This window comes from Sycon ciliatum, chromosome 5 (genome assembly GCF_964019385.1).
Source record: "Sycon ciliatum chromosome 5, ocSycCili1.1, whole genome shotgun sequence".
Lineage (NCBI taxonomy): Eukaryota > Metazoa > Porifera > Calcarea > Leucosolenida > Sycettidae > Sycon > Sycon ciliatum.
The window spans coordinates 22560737-22581048 of NC_088647.1; the positions used below are offsets into that span (position 1 = coordinate 22560737).

The 20312-nt window shown below is 46.5% G+C and overlaps 2 protein-coding genes across 3 annotated transcripts in view; one reads left to right on the plus strand and one right to left on the minus strand.

The window, feature by feature from the left end:
- LOC135818069 (uncharacterized) overlaps positions 1-20312 on the minus strand; it is a 159346-nt gene that overhangs the window by 79178 nt on the left and 59856 nt on the right. The window lies entirely within an intron of this gene.
- The window catches only part of LOC135818067 (uncharacterized), a 17656-nt gene continuing 12535 nt past the window's right edge, over positions 15192-20312 (plus strand). Inside the window, exon 1 of the mRNA XM_065331386.1 lies at positions 15192-15735. Coding sequence (XP_065187458.1) covers positions 15668-15735 — 68 coding nt within the window. The 5' untranslated portion in view covers positions 15192-15667. The remainder of the gene's footprint in view (positions 15736-20312) is intronic.

The following is a 20312-nucleotide window of genomic DNA, read 5'->3' on the forward strand; positions in this document are numbered from 1 at the left end:
AATTATGTAATTTTTCCTTCGAAACCGGCCACATGCCCATTGCTGGCGGGATCGGTATACACTTGAGAGACATGATCTACCTAGCAAGAGTAGTCTGAAGGCTTTTCTTCTCTCGTATGGCGTAAGAGGAATCACAAATTGACTGCGGGCACAACATCAAATTTCAAACATTGTTGTCACATCACAATGACCAGCACAGCACTTTTCCCGAACCAGCCTCTCCATAGTCTTTCAGCTGGAATCCAGTGGAACAAAAATACATGTCAACTCAGAGTTTCATGTTTAAAAGCAAAGATCATGATGATTGGTACTCGAACTCTGCATGTCATGTATAGAGTGCTCTGAGCAGTAGTCAAGATTCATTTCTAGTCCTTCCGCTTTACATGTCCAGGAACAATGACATAATGTTAGCTACTAGTATTTCACTTGTTCTGACTTTGGCAGGAGATAGACGACTTACAGAGCAGGAGCTTGAAACAAAAAGCATTCCGATTTGACACTGCATGCTGCAGGCTAGTACAGCGCCGGCTTCCGCGGATAGCAGCTAGTGCGTACAGGACCTCGCGATCGCAGCAATGCGTACAGGTTTTCCATGCACGAGCCCACATGCCGGGCATGCGTGCACTAGCTGCGCAAACTGGTTTTGCGTTCAACGCACGGAAGCACGGAAGTTGAAACTTTCACACATCGTATGACTCATTTTCTTTTGTGTGCGTCTGTGTCACTCGATGTTGATTATATTGGAGAGGGTTTGAGTCCCCATTAGCTTGAGTCACCATCAAACGTCGGCTATGAAAGATGTCTTTTCCCTTTCTAGATACTTGGATCCGATTTTTGACGTACTGTTAAGCCAATGTCAAGGAATGATTGCTCACAGGCTCTTAAAAAACGAGAGAGCTTGGAAGCTCAGGGCCCTACACTATGCTTTTTTGCCTAGCTCATCGTACATGTTACTAGAACTGATGGAAATGTTTTTTTCCGTTGATTGGCTACATCATTGTATTGCAAAAACGTTTCAATCAGTTTGAATATGAGTTAGGCAAAACAATTTGCAGAATTTATTGCGGATTGTTATTTTTCTCTCACTTCATCCGCTTTTGGCTTGCTCCTTCTTTTCCTTTTTATCTCATTAATACTCATTATAAACGGATTTTCTGGCCTTTTTACGTTGACCTGTTGAGCCAATGAGGTAAAATTATATTCCATAAAATACGATATCGCGAAACAATAATACAAAATGTCCTTACCTTCTTCCTCTGAGACAAAAATGCGATAATACTCATAAAAAGGACACACTTCAGGCTCATTACAAACATCGTCTACCTTTTCTTGATGTGCTCGTTGAGAAGTCAATTGATGGTGGTGTTGTCACGTCGGTCTATCGCAAGCCTACGTTCACTGGCTTGTACATTGTTCGGGATTCGTTTTGCGCGACACTGTATAAGATCAATTTGTTGCGTAATTTGGTGGATCGTGCACGTCGCCTTTGTTCGTCTTCAAGGTTGGAGCAGGAGTTGGAGAAGTTACGTGCGCTGTTTCGTCTCAATGGATACCCCGAGTCTGTTATTGTGAAGTATGTAACTGAGACCAGTCCAAAGAAGAATGCTGAAGTTTCCACTAATCCAGTATACCTATGTTTACCGTGGAAGGGCGAGTCAGTATCACATATGGTTCAGCGTCGGGTTAAGTCTGCCGTGGAGTCCAATTACCATAATGTTCATATTCGCTTCATCTACTCCACGGTGCGTGCGTTCACGGTGAGGAAGGACGTCCTACCTACAGGCCAATTATCCAAGTTGATTTATCACTTCGAGTGTCGGCAATGTGAGAGCCGATATGTAGGTAGGACTCTTCAACATCTGGACGCACGCATCCGACAACACGCACCGCTACACCTTATTCCACAACACGCACGATCCACTCGACCACGGAGGGGACGTCCAGCAAAGAATCATCCTGGTACAAGATGGTCCAACGCAGCGGCATCAACACCAAGCAACGTCACCTCACAATTAACTAGACCACCAGAAAAACAACCGGACAAGACACCTACTGGCGTGGCAGTGACAGGAACCGCATCAACCGGAAGAATTACAAGATCGGCAACGACGGCGATGGCAGCGACTAAAGCACACACAGAGGCAACGGCTAGGGTCCACTCGACTAGCCATGTTATATCGGATGTGTCCACCGCACATGCTGATTTTTCTGATGTTAGTTCTGATAAGTATGAGTCGTCCATTGCTAGTCATTTGTTTGAGCATCCTGATTGTCGTGCTGTGTATTCAGATGATTGTTTTTCGATTGTGTCACGTGTACGCAGTGCTAGATTGCTGAATGTTTTGGAAGCTGTATACATCCACACAAAGAAACCCAACCTTTGCAAGCAGAAACAAATCAAATTCACACTTAGGCTGTTAGGTAGGTCGTCAAAACCTCGTTAGTTACATGTATGTCCAGTGGTTGTCTCTTGTTGTCGCACTACATGTCGCGCTTATTGAGTTTTCTCGCATTTGCACCTTTGTGTCATTATTGCAATTTTCGCTGTTTACTTTAGCTACCTTCTTTTTTTGCGCTGTTTACCACCTTCTTACTGTATTTAATCCACTGTTCCTGTTCCTTTTCCCTTGCCTGTATTTCACCTGACGAGAAGGCTTGAAAGTATACTTGTGAAGACAAAAACTCTCAAGATGTTTGTAATGAGCCTAAAGTGTGTCCTTTTTATGAGTATTGTCCTTACCTTCTTGTGCTATTAACTGTTGCTGGCGGCCGAATGTATGGTTGCCTGTGGAGCACATTACATAACTTTACAGTCTCCTGTAATACGCATCCTGTCCGACGGCAAAAGAGGCTGCAGATTTAGTTTTTCTGCGCGTTATCAGCAATGACTACTGGTCTTCAGCAACTTGGGTCTCCTGTAACACGCATCCTGTCTATGCTTTCGATAATGCTCGTGATAGCACTCGCTACTGATATATTAAGTGGTCGTTGGTTGCTCCGACAATTTCATCGTACTGTTGTACGACATGCTATACGACATGCTTCTACCGTACAACACCGTATCGATGTCTGGCGCTAGCTCTGTCGCTTTGTGTATTTACGGTAATAGGGACAAGTACGGGATAGCGCCAGTCGGAGGTCCGTCTGCCACAGAGCTAGCGCCAGACATGAAATTGCTGTTATGTACAATCCTGTAGAACCTTTGTAGTCACAGATACGGGACAGATACGGGACAGATACGGTAGCTCCAGGCGTGACACAAACACACAAACAAACAAACAAACACCAAATCACAGATACAGGACAGATACGGTAGCTCCAGGCGTGACACAAACACACACACAAACAAACAAACACCAAATCACAGATACTGGACAGATACGGTAGCTCCAGGCGTGACACAAACACCAAATTAAAGCTGTGTGGACCCAGGCTAGCGCCAGACGTTACTGAAGTAACGTCTTATGCATAGCTACAGGAATAAGTGCACATTTCGGTGGTGCGGAGGAAGTATATTCTTAGACTACATTTCAACTGAGGCAAAATGTGCACTCAAATAATAATGGACTCGGATGGAGAGCCAAGGATAAATTTATAATAAAGAAAAAAGGACCAAGAAACTACAAGTTATGTTGTAATGTCCACTAACACCACCAGATACTAAACAATCAGCTCATGCTATAACATTGCACGACACTGATCGACTGACTTCCTACAACTAACTGGCTAACAGCTCCAGCACATCTTGGATGCGCACTCCAACAGCCTTCCAACTTGGAAGGTTCTAAGTTATAGAAATAACATGAGGAGGGGAACTGTAACTGGTGTAACTGGTGGTGTTAGTGGACATTATAGCGTAACTTGTAGTTTTATGGTCCTTTTTTCTTTAGTTCAAATAATAATTTATAATTTTCGGGTAGCCTTGAGTATTCCAAAGGCATTGCTTGATAATTCGACTGGATACAGCATATGTGACATACATGCTCAGTTTTAGTCTAAAGTCTATTTAGCGCAACAAAGATTGATGGATCTTTGCACCAAAGAATACTTGGCATCAGTTGATCAAGTAAAGATCTACACGTCTCGTTATTAAACTTACATAGCACAATTACACTATAGTGAGTGCAATCATGTTCATTTCAGTACTTTTGTACATACATGTATTGACTAAAACCCGTAACACGATGGTACAATGCATGAGTCGTAATTATCCTACATCGGCTCAACTACATTTTTCATTCCCATTGATGGCAGGCCGGTTCTACAGTCCATTCATAAAATAGATGGTACCGAACTCTGGCGAACTCTCGTATTTGGCGATTTTCGTGACATTATCGTACTTGTCAAGTACACAGTGCAGTGCTGCGAAATTTGAAATTTGAAACCGGGTCCAAAAAGGGTACCTGAACTGAGGTTCGAACCGCACAATGCACTGTTGCAGGCGGTGTCAAACGGCCTGGATTTTGATGGTTTTTCCAAATAAAACAGTGCTTTTGGGGCAAAACCTGGCCGAAATCCTATTCTTGGTATGGCTTGCTTTTTGGACAAATAGACTTCAGAAACATAATAAGAAGAGGATTCCATAGGGGATTGCAGAAAAATAGTCTAAAAAATTCTAACCATGTATTGCCAAAGGCTAGAAGTCCATCTTTTTATGAATATACTGTAGTTCTACTCTACTGAATAGAATGCATGATCTTGTATAAAGTTGTAACATGCACCAGCATAACATCACACATAACATGTATGTAAAGATTTCTTCAATGTACAGTATTGCACGTGCTATCTTCATTTACAAGGTGTATACGAGTATGCAACAGGTATACTTATGCTATGATACTTATGCAGCATACAGGTCACAATACAAATGCACTATTGTGCTCACTATTTCATATTTCCCGCTTCTTGTCTGTAAAGATTGTTCAGATTATTCCATCAACTATAGAAGAGCGCATGCTCCAGTGGTTCCTGTCTTCCAATACTTCTTCTCATAGTAACACTCATAAGACTACAAGATAGTCTTCTGAGAGTGCTTAGGGAAAGTATTAGGTTGCCAGAGCAGCTAGCAAGTGTAGTGGTGCAATTCCATGTGTAGGAAGTATGAAATTTAAATACAAAATACCACGAAATCATTGCACTACTCTCCTGCTTAAATAAACTGGGTGCAAGTGTTAGAACTGACTTTATGGCTACTCACAAGGATCCTTGACATCTTCATCAGGATGATCATTCTTACGAGCTTGCCAAATTCTCTCCAGCACTCCACCAACAACACCATTGGAAGGGAAAGATGAAGACTGGATGTCTTGAATGAAGTTCTGGATGCCTGATGGTCCTCTCTTGTAGGTAATCAACCAGCCAACACAGCCGGCTAACCTGTCCTTTTCTGCACTCCTTTTGTTGGCGAACTGCTGCTTCTTCGCCATCAGTTGTCTCCACAGCATGGGATTTCTGCTGATACGTGGATGATGCTCATCAATTGCCATGACAGTCTTCTTGATTACTTCATGTGTAATCTGGCATTGAGCTATGTCATGCCATGCTGGCAGCACAACATCATCCCAGAAGTCAAACGGCATTGTTCTAAACACAAAGTTATATAAAACGAACACGCACCCACCAACAACAGAATATCTTGTCTTCTGATCATTGAGTAATGTGTTCAATGAGAATTCAAGTATGAATGACGAAGCACTAGAAGTCCACTTTCACACATGTCACACGAAACATGTATATGATTGTAATGCTGACGGGAAACAACCTCCCCCCCCCCCCCCTAACACACATGGCGAAATAACTGCATCACATGTACCCCATACTACCACCATTTCATTCATCACATCCGGTTCTCCACAGCTACATACGTGATAATCACAACATAGTCTGTGCCCTACAGCCCTGCTGTTCACATATGCACAGCATAGTTCCACTAGATCATAGTAAAAATATTCACGGTTCACGCGACTCTTAGACTGGGTAGAGAAATGTACAGTAAGCAGGTATCTGTACTTCTTACATGCACCGTTGTGAAAACTACCCAATCGTGTTCTCAAGCGCAAAGTGGTACCCGACTACCCGCTCTCATTACGGGTAGCACGGGTACCCTACTACCCGATGACAATCCTAACATGAAGTTACATGTATCACTAAGCTTCCGATCGTTCGAAAGGAGCTCTAGCATGCATGAAGAACACACACCGTTTCTGACACTCTAGCATGCATGAAGAACACACACCGTTTCTGACACTTGAAACACACTATGGCACCAATATGCAACCCGCGCACAGTCATGGTATACGAGTAATTGACTGACCATACGCAGTACACACTCTCAAAACCATAACACAATGTACTCGTACATGTACTCGCTCCACTCAGTGTCTTTGTTGGACACCACAGTAGTCCAGGTGACTGGGTGAGAGGTAAAATCTAGATTTTGGAGGCAAAATGGGACACTGAGGACATCTCTCTGACCAATTTCCACTGTTATAATATATGACAACAAGAAGCTATTGCGCAACTGTACATTCCCTTAAAAAATTCAAATCAACATAATGTAGTAGTATACGAAGTACACAACTACAAGCAAATAATCGACTCGTTAACATCATGATTGCCGCTAACGGTTTTCTTCAATCCCTCAACAAGCAATCTCCACTTTCCTCCCCTGGACTTTGCAGTTTTTGATCGCACCTTGGGCAAGGACGGAGCTTATCACCAAGCCTATGATGCAGGCAATCACCGCGTTTTCGCCCGTCTCAACTTTTACATCACGTTGCGCGCTGCAGAAAATCTTCTGCCACAAAATCGGATAGATAATTTGTACTAAGTACCATGTACATGTACTAGCCATGCACCAGATCCACTTTTCATATCATATCCCTTTTCTACTAAATCACAGCCATGGAATACACAATCATGTTACGATAATGTACATGTACTGGGGTTACTACAAGTAGTATTTTGAACACATCATAATAATAAGTATCATCATACTAGTGTTGCATGCGTGCAGCGACTACATCACGGTCGATGTGAAAATGATGTTCCTAAAATAACAGAATGTACTGTTACAAGATTGCATTCTCAGGCTGTACCTTGCCGTGGATAGCTGCAGAAATAGAGCAGCTTCGTTTCCGGTGCAGTCAGTTATTCTCACCACATCACCCTGACTCGATAGCGCACACCGTCACCGCTGACTTTCACTCCTCGAGTGAATGTTACGTACCAACACCGACACGACCCAATAAGCTGTTATCTAGTATGGCACTCAACAGGATTCCAACTAGTGAAAGAGAGAAACTAATGTGTGTCCTCTGTGACCTTGGTCTGGTTCTGTTTGGTCAAGGATGAGCAAAAAAACTCTTCACTCCGAGACATGCACAGTCCAGCTAGCTGTGCGCAGACTCGGTAAACCTGTCCCTGCGGGAATTTGCGGAAAAAACTCTCGAAACCTTGCGCAAGAAATTGCGGCCTAAAGTTACAAAAAATGCGACGAAAAGTGCGGAATGATGCAGAACTTGCCAGGAATTCGCGGAATTATTTGCTGAAAATTGCGGATTTGGGCCAAATCACGAAATTTGTTGCATCGTATATCTACTCGAGAGTCGTACTGTACAAATAACCTACAGAATCATGAAAAAAAACTGCGTGAAAAGTGCAAAAAATGTGAGATATAGTGCAGAAAACAACAGAAAACGCGGGAAATCGCGGATTTTGCTGAGAATCGCGGGTTTGGGCCAAAATCGCGAAATTTGTTGCATCCGTGGAATCGCGATTTCCTGGAGGGACAGGGTAAACCAACACCGCGCCCGCCGGCCGCTGGCGCTGGGCCATGCCAGATCACTGATGTTAGTGAGGTTTTGCATTCCGAATTTCGGTTCGGCGTTCTTCGGTCATTAATTTATTTTTTTTGTCGAACATCAAAATGTCGAATTTTCGCACCAACGTTTGTTTTGCAAGTCGAAAATGATGTGTTTTCATTTCGTGAGCCCCAGCATCAGCAACGTCCTGTCCCGTGCTCCTTTTCTTGCTGATTCTAACGAACTTTGATCGCCCAAAGACTCGAGGGCCAAACCTGCCTCCTCAGTCGCCTCAGAAAAACCAACTCCATGGCCAAGTCAAATTTTATGCGTATCGCCATAGTCTTTTCAGCCACACAGATGACGGTGAGGACACTCCAGGCGATAGAGAGTAGACAGACAGTGGAGAAGAGCAATCGGAAGTAGCTGGCGATGCTGATGCGCCCAAGACGCCTGCGAAGCGATGCCGAGATAAGAAACCTCTTTGAATAAATCACGCGCTAGCGCTCTTCTACAAGAAAATTCATCCGAAAAATATTTTCGGCAAAGTGAGCTTTTTCCGAACAAACATGCCGAATCTTCGTGTGCATTTTCGAGCTCGCGCGCTCCCGCGTGCCGAATCTTTTTGCCGAATTTCGGAATGCAAAACCTCACTAATGAGAAGTGAGATCAGATTTATTCTTTCGCCAGTTTCCATTCGGGGAGATGTCCTATCGATCTAGGACATCGCACTCTGAATGAGTCTGATTGGTTACCTGTCCCAGAGTTGTCATGGAAGCGTCGGTCGCGCACGCGAAGGACTAAAGCCGGCGTAAAGCCCGTCACTTAATTTTTGCCGACTACCCGCCAAAAAAATCTTTTCGTTTCACGTGTCAGACACGTCCGCGAGCGCGTACGACTCGCGCGCGCCTAGCCTGCGTGCGCTACCTTTCAGTTTCACGCCACATGGCTGGATCATGGATAGCGCGAAAGCATGATTGAAGACTTGCAAAATCAATTTTTTTCCAAGTCCAGGCGCCGCTAGGCCTAGGCAGTACTCATGCCATCGTACTCGTACTAATACTAGTAATGGCGTAATGCCTAATGCCCAGGCAGCTGACTTTATTTTCGGAGAAACACTACTCTGTCATTGTAGTAAAAAGTAACAATGAATAGCGATATCATCTAGGAAGGATCGCTACCCTAACGCGAAGGAAAGGCCTTGCGCGGCTGCTCTACGAAGTGTTGAAGAAAGACTCATCAAAGTTAGTTGGTGGACGAACAACTCGCTGGCGCCGGAAAACTTGGCCCCCAACGATGATGTTTGGTGAATCATCAAGCATAATGTCTTGTAGCAGTGTTCACCGAGGAAGGAGAACGCTCTAGCCGCTGCTGTTGTCCGTTTCATCCACGTTGGGCGTTAGCTGCACCGCGCCTATTGTGTTTTAGTATTCCATGGACACACATTAGCATTCAGAGCGACTGTGGAGCCACAATTTACTTCACACAGCGTTGTATTGTCCACGAGCGTAAAGTTCATTATCAGCAGTAACTGTTACTCTTCATCCTATATGTAGATTTGGAGTATACACGGCCTTGTCACGACAGCGACAGCTCTACAGCGTGTTCAAGTAAGACTACATTTCTATTGTTGGTGGACGAATAAATGGCTGGTTCCGAAAAAACGCGGCCTGCACCGATGGTGTTTGGTGGATCATCAAACAGGGTGACCAGCAGTGTTCACCGAGGAAGGAGAATGCACTCGCCACCACTCCGATTCATCCAAGTGGGCGTTAGCTGCGCCGCGCCTATTGTGTTTTAGTATTCCATGGACGCACACTAGCGTTCTCAGCGATTGTGGAGCCACAACATATCTTCATGCGGCGTTGCACTGTCCAAGAGCAGAAACGTCAGCAGTGACCCATCATCATACATGTAGATTTGGAGTATACACACCATGCGCCAATGGGCCTTGGCACAACAGCGGCAGTTCTACGGAGTGTTCAAGTGAGAAACATTTGTTTCGACTTTTGGTGGACGAACAAATCGGTGGTGCCGAAAAACGTGGCCTGCGCCGATGGTGTTTGAACCATCGAGGGCTCTGGAAGCAGCAGCTGAGCCAGATCAGCCAGTCTTGCCAACTCTCAGTTGCCGGACTGCGTGCTGCAGCTAGCAGCACTGGCACCAGCCGGAAATATTTTACCGCCGATACCCGTTACTTCCAGTTCTGTCAAGGGCATAACTGAAATCCATTGCCAGGTGATGACTTTTTACTTTATGTGTTGTTTTGCTGCCGAGTTGTTCAGAACTGTTCAGCCCCGATCTGTCCATGTCTACATGTCGGCCATCCGCAAACTTCATGTGGAAGTTGGCTTTGCCTACCCGTCAGGCCCAATGACTCTCCTCGCAAGGTTCCTGTCGGGCATCAACAGGTCATCATCGACACAGCGTCATCGCCTGCTGATAACCACTCAACTTCTCAGGGAGATTAGCCGGCATGTTGCCTTTCCACGGATGTGGCACCCTCATGACAAGGCCATGCTAAGGGCAAACTGACTGCTTTATTTTAGCTTTACATTACCGCAGTCAGTCCAGCACAATACGCCAATCGTATTTCACTATTACTCGCGTGTCATAATTGGGGAGATGGGCTGCTCCACCCTATATCCCTGATATACCAACTAGACGAAAAGTGTGTTCTGAGCCTGTATCGCGTATAATAGGCTCATCGTAAAACAAATAATAAAAGTCTTAAAAATCAGGGTTCACGTGACACTCGGGTTCCAGCCAAGTTTTCCGCATCCGCAGGAACGCTACCCCCCCCCCCCCCCCCCCCCCCTCTTGAATCATAGCATAGTGGACTCTGCAATGAACAGATTATGAAACTCCCTGCAGATTTACTACGGTCATTTCTGGTGACTGGTCTTGGGGCACCGTGGAAGCTGTGACTGGTTGCCAAGTTTTGTTTTGTGACTGATCATGGGGCATTTGTGACTACTTCGAAGCACAGCTCTGATTGATCACAGAGTACTAGAGTCTTACTGTTGTGAATATTTATATCGATTGAAACTTTTTTTTGGTCCCAAATGTATACAAACGGTGGCAATGCCATGTGTGCAAGTGCACTCAACGAGTCATAGCTCAGTCAAATCTCAACCGAATTCCACAATCGAAACACCTACAACTTACAAGGTAGCAGAGATTCTCAGCTGTCGGCTCGAAAACCTATGCCTATGGGGTCGATACGAGCTAGAATAACGGAGCTGGAAGGACTCGAACTGTTTGCTTGATTTCTCAGGATGTACGAAAACAGGAATACACCACATGCTGTACAAGAACAGTGAGTCAGTCAACTTTGACATTGATCCTTGCCATGATATATGTACAATGTACATGTGTAGGTGCTCTTGTCCATCAATACCACAACGATTGAGGAACCAAAAAAAGTATCCAAAAAAAGTTTCATTCCGGCCGACCGAGTCTCCTTTTTGAGGGGTTGCCGACCGGAAACAAGCCTATTTTTTGTTTTGGCCTAATGAGTAGTGTTTCTCCGAAAATAAAGTCGGCTGCCTGGGCATTAGCCATTACTATGTACGAGTACTGCCTAGGCCTAGCGCCTGGACTTGGAAAATTTTGCAAGTCTTCAATCATGTTTGCATGTACACGCTATCCAGCCATGTGGCGTGAACAGATTGCCTGACGTGAAAGGTAGCGCAGGCGCGCGCGAGTCGTACGCGCTCGCGGACGTGTCTGACACGTGAAACGAAAAGATTTTTTTGGCGGGTAGTCGGCAAAAATTAAGTGACGGTCCCTTTACTGGCTTTAGCTACATGTAGCTTAGTCCTTCGCGTCGCGCACACGCGATGAAAAGAAGTGCTGCGTGAGCATTTCTGAATGTATGTGGAGGATGAACGATCGTAATGGCGATGGATTTCTTTCCGAATTGGTCAAGTTTGAGGGAATAGGCGGAGAATATCAGACATCGGCGGGGATTGAGGTAGTGTATATTCGATTCGCCATCGAATACCCGACCGAATGGCCGTTTTCGTTTGGGGATTTCATGTGGGGTTTCTCGTAGCCACGCGCGCGGCGCTTCTTTGGAAACGATTGGTTCTAATTTTTGAATGTTTTGCCTTTGAAATGTTTCTTCACGCCCCGGCCCCGTGCGTTCATTTCGCCCCAAACCTGGCCATGCAGAGGATCGGAGGACGACGAGGCAGCAGGCGCTAGGCCCGTAAATTACTGCCTGGAAGATATTATTTGGCCAAAGCTTGCTGTTGGCGTTTTTGATTTCTTGGATACGACAGCTCTGTGCTAAAACTAGACCTTGGACGGTCTTTCTTGGATATCAACCCAGGACGTGGTGGTCATGGACGTATCGCCATCGCTTTCAGCCAGATCCTTCTGCTGCCTGAAACCAATGGCGAAAGTAAAACTTTATCGCAGCAGCAGCTACTGCTCTGCTGAAAGTGCGAACACAAATAATAATTGCTTCGCCAATCCTCTTGTGCACTTGCAGTTTTCATCGCGACCAAAATGATTCGCTTGCCAGTTCCTTTGTCCAGGCGTAGATCTACTCCACAACGAGGAAAATAAAATTCGTGAAGGCAAGAGGCAAGATACGAATCTCGACTCGCTTGAGGCAAGCCGCCAGGAGAAGTTGTATTATTTCTCGCGAAATATTTTCAGTTGCAAATATGGCATCTGGTGTGTTCTTTGTTGTCGCTTCTTTTCCTGACTTCTTCAGTCAGTTTTGAGTCTCACCAGTGTCCCTGCCCTCCCACCCTTTATTTCTGTGCATATTATCAATGCTTTTTATCACTGTTTGCCGTGATGTGCTTGCCATGCCTACATGATGCCTAATCGCCATTGGGGATATACACCCGGTTTTTTCCCTCACAAATGCGTCCGTCTGCGCGAGGGTTTTTTCCCGGCTGGCTCGGTCCAGGAAAATTAATCTGACGGTCCCAAGTGGTTCTGCATCATGGCCTATTTCTGCTATCCACTGGCACGACTATTCTATCTGAGACACTCTGTTCTCAGTCCTTGCTTGCTTCCATACCTCACTCGTTATCCGGTTCACATCTGGCTGCGGCCAACTACCCTTCACTTTGTGTGTTGTCGCTATTGCTGTCTATGTCTCTGTGTATGCCAGTATATGTGGAGCGAGAACGACAACTAATTACTTTTGAGACAAGAGGCCTTCGTTGCGTTTGTTTTGAGTTCGAATGTTCATCTTCTTCCTCGGACGCGACACAAAGTTTTGAGTCACGTGTCACGATTACTATGGGAACAGCATAGTACATGTATGTATGCTGGGCCATGCTGGGTTCCGTGATGTCCTATCTAGGACATCTCCAGGACTGGTTTCGGGCAGGCCAGAGAGTGGTGAAAAGTGAAAACCCATTATTTTGACTCCCGGGATCCCTGGCACTGGTAGATCTACTGTCGTACTGAGTCTGTTTGCGTGCTTCGGGTCACACGTCACACGATCGCTTGTGGCTCAATGTAGCTGAACCATCGGACCTTATTTGTCAGCTTGGATCACGTGATCCATCCAGCTGCCGCGTGCGGCAAACAGCCCAAATAGCGCTAACTCTGGCCTGCGAGCGTTTGCTGCGACTAGCGCGCTAGCGCTCGTGACATACACAAACGCGCTAGCCAGAATGCTTTGACTTTGATGGCTTTCAGCTTCTATTTTTTGAAAAGTAGCGCGCTCAGACCAGCTCGCTCACTCTTTTCCTCTTCCATTTTTTAGGGCAATTGTTTTGTTTGATAGACGAAGCTTAGGGTCTCTTTGGGTTTGCAACCCTTACCCTCCTGGAAAAAATCATAGTTGTGCTAGACTGCAACACTTCAGACCAGGTACTATTACTAGTATTAGAGCCGCTAATGGACGACGAGCTATTTTCCGCTATCCGGAGCTCAAGCATTTGAGCCGCTAAATGGACGAGACTCCTGAGGTAAAGGATGCAGAGAATGAGGAGAGAACACTCGTATGGAGCAGGGAGTAGGTAGTGTACTACTTCCTGGTATGGAGCACTGAGAAGCGGTAAGTCTTAGGGCAATTCTTAGCCAGTAATTACTTTCTCGCCATAATTATGTTCTCGTTTTTCGTGTCTTCTGTAATGCCAGTACACTAGCAGTACGACTACACTGTAGGCGAGAGTCCATAAGCCAGAGTGTGCAGCTCTCCATCTATGCAGCATAAACAAATTAATGACAAATTTCCTTTGCCTAAGGGCTGGGTTCCACTGCCGCTCCGCCGCACATCATCCACGGCATGAAACGTCATCATTACGAGCTGGTCCAGCGAGGCCGCGGCTCATCACCAGCTTTCGCTTCGCTGCTTGATACAAAAAAATGCAAGCCGCGGTCACGGCTTGCATTGTTTCCCGCACTTAATTGTTTTATTCGGGGGAATTTTAATTCGTTGTACAGGCCAGAACACGAGGATTTTTTTTGGATTTCACGCGCGCGCAGGCAGGCTAAATGTCATAAAAAAAACGTCGAGCACGATCGCGGTACCGTGAATGGCGAGTGCCACTGGAACCGCGCCGCTCTGCTGCATGCAGCCAAGTACCGTGGAGCAGCGGAGCTGCGGAGCCGCAGTGGAACCCGGCCCTAACCAAACTTATAGCAATTTGAAAATGTTTGACAATTTTTCATAAAAAACTTGACAACATTGTTCTTCTGTAGAGTGCCGCTGCCAACTCCATCGATGAACTCCATCAATGAGCGCAGGGATAAAGTTTAGAAACCCTTCGAGCGAGAACGTGTTTTCAAAAGGGAAGCACAAATATGCCGCGTAACTTCCCCTCTAGTACTGTATGGCCCCATCAAAGCCACTCGCTGACTACTTACCAGTAAAATGGGGTTGGACGGTTGTCAGATTAGCTGACATGTTTTCTGCCAACACAACCATAAGCAGTTGTCAACTCTCAAGACTAAAAGAGCTTGCGAAGAAAGTGAGAAACCTTGGCTATGAAAGCACATGAAGCGTCAGAACATAATCGAGCAAACTTGGACCTAGATTACCAGTGTCTGCTCCAGAGCCGGGTCAGTGGCCCTGTTTCTGAGTACTTGGACCTTTTGGAAAAAGAACACTGGGTTACCTGAGACCCGGTCGGAAGTCCTGTCGAGTACTATACTTTTTTATACCGTTCGAGGGTATACCGCCACTGACAGGCTGCATACGCGTGCAGATGCGTGCGGCCAGAGTGCCCAGTGCGAGTACGTTCATACATGTACATGTACAATCATGTACATCAGGAAGTCGAAAGTAAGTTTACGACTCCCTGACACACAGTAGCCGCACTTGAACGCATCTGGCTCTGGCCCAGTGTTGCAGGAATTGTGCCAGGTAGACGTGTATCCGGTTGGTGTTAAATCTTAGAGCAGGTACTGCATACCCTATCATATCTGTGTACATGGGTAGACAGAGTCAGTGTTGTTGCGTCCCACTCAGCACCCTTCTGGTTCATTTCGGCACCAGCACTCTTTGCGTATGCAGAGTTGAGTAGAGTGCAAGTTCGGACCACAAGTACACTGCAGCGGCTAGTAGCAAACCTAATCTGTGCCGTGATGCCCGGCACGTGTGTGCATCTACTTCATCCCTGAGTAACACACCTGGTATATTGTGCACAATAGGGCACAGTAAATAATCAGCATGCATCGCAGTTTTCTGCAACATATTCCTGAAGTCACTTTACACCTCAGAAGAATTGCGTCGCTGACTGGAATTCGATACCGGTTTAGTTTCTCTCTGGGTCATTATCAATCATAGAAAACCCGTCATACAATAGGTTCAAGCTAAAGTACCGTATCACCATGGTAATTACCTGGAAATTCGGTGTGTTTTCTACGTTTTTGTTAAACAAGCAGCAATGTGCAACAGAAATTACCATGGTGATAGAGTAGATGACCGTGTGAAGCGGTGTGAGATGCAGCAAAGGTGAGCCTGTTACTGCGAGTCTATGCCCTAAACAATAAACTTTGCCGTGGGATGATTCTCTTTGGGCTGCACACTCTGGTTAATGTACTCTTGATGGCAGCATTCTGGTGCCAAAGATGATATTTTTTCAGAAAAATAAGCACTAGAGAAATGGAGTGGGAGTAACCTGAATTATTCTATTAGCAGAGCTGCAATACTTGGGATATGAGATTATTCCCGTAACTATGCAAAAGACGCTATTCAGTTGTACTTTAGTAGCATCTGGCGCTAGCCAGTATCCACACCGCTGTAATTCGGTGCGTGTCACGGTGTCTGGTAGGGTGGTTCACGTGGCATGCCATGGTTGGTGCAGTATCCCGTATGTGTCCCGTACCGTAATTCGAGTATGCGGTGCGCACCGTAGCATAGATGTATCTGGAGCGCTGTACGAGCTAAGATGTCGGGGCAAATATGGGGACATTCACAACATGCAATGTGAATATGCACGTCAGTTTCGTTTTAAGAAGTGGGTTTGACGGAGTAAGAAAAGGCCCCAGCTTTGGCTGCTGCATGCTAGCCCAGTGGGTACCAATCTCCTGCCATCGGCCGAGTGCTGATGGAACGGAGTAGAAGAAAAAGAAAGAAGAATATTGCGTTCAAGAATACAATTTCGGTAAGGGATATACAGTAAAACCTGTAACTAAAGACCACTGTCACTAGCGACCAGCCTGGTACTACCAACCACTTCGCCAGGCACGGAAGGTCTCACATTCAAAATGCACTGTGACTAGCTACTACCTTCTGAACGCGACCAGCGACCGCCTTTTCCTGTCCCAAACACAATTTTTGACCCGTAACTAGCGACCGCGATGTAGGAAATCAAATGTTGCTCGAAGCTCCTTCTTGAAATTTTACTGATTTTCCATGGTCCTGAAAAGAATCTTTCGATACTACAGCTGAACAAATGAATGCAGGTAATTTTGGCTGTGGAGTCGGTGTGGACTGCACTACACCTGTCAAAATTTCAAGCGCTGTCAAGAAAAAACATGATAGGAAACGTCTTGGAGAGCGCATCAAAAGCGCTCTCTGATCGATGTTACTACTCGGAGGAGAAACGAAGACTGGGCGGCTCTGTCACACCAGTCATACAGACGGATTGACGATGGCATCAAGGAATCCAGAAACAAAGCAGCACCACAAGGTCCTGATGCTGAAGGATCGCGTTCAAGCAATCCAGAAGTCACAACAAGGACAGTCGGTATGATTGATCGCATGAACAAATTTGAAGCCCAGCGCGAAACGAAACTTCCCCAGGGAACGTTTGACTCCTGGCTTCAGAAGTAGCAGCTGAATTTGAAGTCTGCAAAAAAATAATCTTCTCTCTCTCTCTCTCTCTCTCTCTCTCTCTCTCTCTCCATCTCTCCGTCTTTCTGACATTGCGCAAGTCCTGGGGAATCGTATTAGCTGCATTTTGACATACATATCATATAATGGGATCCACATATGGTCACGCGGTGCAAACCTCTAACTAAAGACCACCTGCTACTAAAGACCGCTTTTGCTGGCACCAAGGGGTGGTCGGTAGTCACAGGTTTTACTGTACCGGTAAGTGGATAGCTAACTAAAATAATTAGCCGTATGGTTTAGAAATAGTGGTGGCGACTCTGGATGGCAGTCGTGAGTCCGTCAAGTGTCAAGTCGACGGAATAGCGCTAGCTCCAGTGTGGGGAGCAAACCCATTCCTAGGTTAGCATCCCCCCCACCTCACAACAGAGCAACCGAGTTTTGGATTAAGCTGGGAGTGCCGATTCGAGCAACTGGTATGATGGCTCTGCTTGGAGCCACTAGATGGCTCGCAGCTGAGCCGGCAAATGACTCTGCTTGGAGCCGGCAAATGACTCCGCATGGAGCCACCGAATGACTTCGCATGGAGCCGCCGAATGACCCCGCATGGAGCCGCCGAATGACCCCGCATGGAGCCCCAAATTGACTCCGCATGGAGCCGCCAATGACTCCGCATGGAGCCGCCAATGACTCCGCATGGAGCCGCCAATGACTGCATGGAGCCGCCAATGACTCTGAGTAGAGCCTCCAAATGCTAAATATATTGGTATGCATAACCAGTTGAGAGCATATATTCCATAAATCGGCACTCCCGGAGCGGATCACAAAGTGCAGCTACCCGTGCAATCTGTAAGCGGTGCAAGCTAGGTAAAGACTGTCAGAACTTGATATCATGGGCTGAGGCCATTGCCGCAGCCACCCATACTTTGGCTGCAGGTGGCGTCCGAATGTTACTCGGGCAGACATCGCTTTCCACCTTCCCGCCTCTCTGAATATCGAGTCCCGCAGCTGATTCGAAACGAGTGGCCGGTGTACAACGCCAGGCCAAAGCCACAACTGATGAGCAATATCCTCGCAGTTGCTGTAAATGCCCATCGATTGGCATTCGCAGCTGATGCCGCTAGTTTTCCCAGGTGCTGCGGGCTGCCACAATTGCAAACAACCCTTTGCGATTGCTGCTCTGCTTGATTGACTGTCCATCGCCCTATCCCCGGTCGCAATTGTACGAGCACCGGCCAAGTGCACCACTTGCATCAGTGAATACCAGCAAGTCGGGGGACGGCGTCCATTTAGGGTATAGGAAGAAGGACCGGCCGTTCCGCTAATCCAGGAGCTCAGGCCATCAGCGAAGATCTTTGAGGCACTCTTTGGAGAGCTTGATCAGGTAACACGGCTGCCGGTACCAGTTGGCAAGTGACCACAATCTGCAATTTGCATCCAGGGGCTATCACTCTTGTAGAAAACGGGAGCTTTCCCAGAAGAGACTCGAGTTGACATTGGGTAGTTGAAGCTGTGTGAAGAGTGGCCCGAAGGAGATCACGAAGCTCGGCAAGTTCGTCCATAGGCATACTGATGTTAACGCGGCGGGTGTCCAAGATGACGCCGATAAACATCAGGACGTGGGCTGGACCCTCCACTTTTGCTGACGCCAGAGAAAACACCGAGGTATGTAAACGCACGGCGCCGAGTAGCGAGTTGCTGGCGAGCTAACACAGGTCCAGAGCATGCATTGAGGAAGCACTTTTACTGACGCCAGAGAAACACCGAGGTATGTAAACGCGCGGCGCCGAGTAGCGAGTTGCTGGCGAGCTAACACAAGTTCAGAGCAGGCATGGAGACAGAAACGTTAGTCGAGGCACTCCCCGTAATAGGATGATGCCAATAACGTCAGGACTTGAGCTGGACCCTCCACTTTTGCTGGGGCCAGAGAAACATCGAAGTATGTAAATGCTCGGAGCAGAATAGCGAATTGCTGGCAAGCTAACACAAGTCCAGAGCATGCACTGAGGAAGTAACGTTAGTTGAGGTATTCCCCGTAATGCAATAGGCGTGTGAGTGCGAACTGCTAGCACATAATCCATTCACTGGCGGATGCGACAGAGTTCCATATAGCTGGACTGGAGCGTAATACAGTCTGAAGGGCAGGGCACTCTCATAAAAGTATTGATCCTGCCAGCGGATCGACAAGGACCAATCCTCCGGGCGGACGGGAATTCGGCAGAATGCACTTTTAACATTGAGCTTAGCAAGATACACCGGGGCGAGCACAATTGTGGAGGAAATTGTTTGGGAACGCATGTTCCGCAAGTTGCATGCTCGAAAGTCGAAAACAGCAATGACATGCAAGAGACATTGTACAGGATCTTGGAGGGCGCATGACCATGTGACTCGCGCATGCGTGCAGGTCGGGCCAGCTCGCTGGACTGCCTGCTAACTTGCGTTAGCATGCTAACGCTCATTATGGTTTAGATCGCATTATTGTAATGGTTGCGGTTTGATTTCAAAAGACCATAGAACGTGTCGTACTATCGGTCGAAAGTTTAGGGGTGTGGTACTAATGGGCTGGGAATGTAAGGATCGGGTAGATTGCAGTGTTTTAATGGTCGTAGTTGTTGTATAAATAGAATGCTGAGATAATTAGAAGAGGACTATGAGGAGGAGCAAAATGACAGGGGTGACAGTGTTAAAGCTCTGAGCAGACGGCGTCGGCAGGAGTGCCTACACAGAGAGTAGAAGAAGGGAGAAGAGAGGTCCCGCCGCCTCGAGAGTCGCCGTGCTTGCGAAAGGCTATGCCAACAGCAAGAAACGACGGAGCAAATATCCCGTCGTTTGGAGACTCACCGCCTTCGTGACAAGACGCGTTGACAGCTAGAGACCGCTGCACAGGCATCCATTCAGCAGGAGAAAATACATGCTCTCATGCTCGAACTTGTTCGGTGTGCGGGGCTATCATCATGTTACGCACCAGCCTGGCCCTATTCCGTTGATGTTCCGTACCATTCTGGCAAAGACTGCTGGCCACATGTTGAAACAGGGCTTGAAAAAAATGAAATAAGCTAGTACCAAAGCGTAATCTATTATTATATTTACTTTTACTTGGTAGAATGTACCTGTCTGAGAGTTTGAGTTTTGAGTTATGTATCGATGTGCGTTTATGAACTAAAGTTTTGATTGTCATGCACATGTTTTTGTATTGCAAAGACGTTTCTATCAGTTCGAACAACACACATGATGACCTAGGCAAATATTAAGCA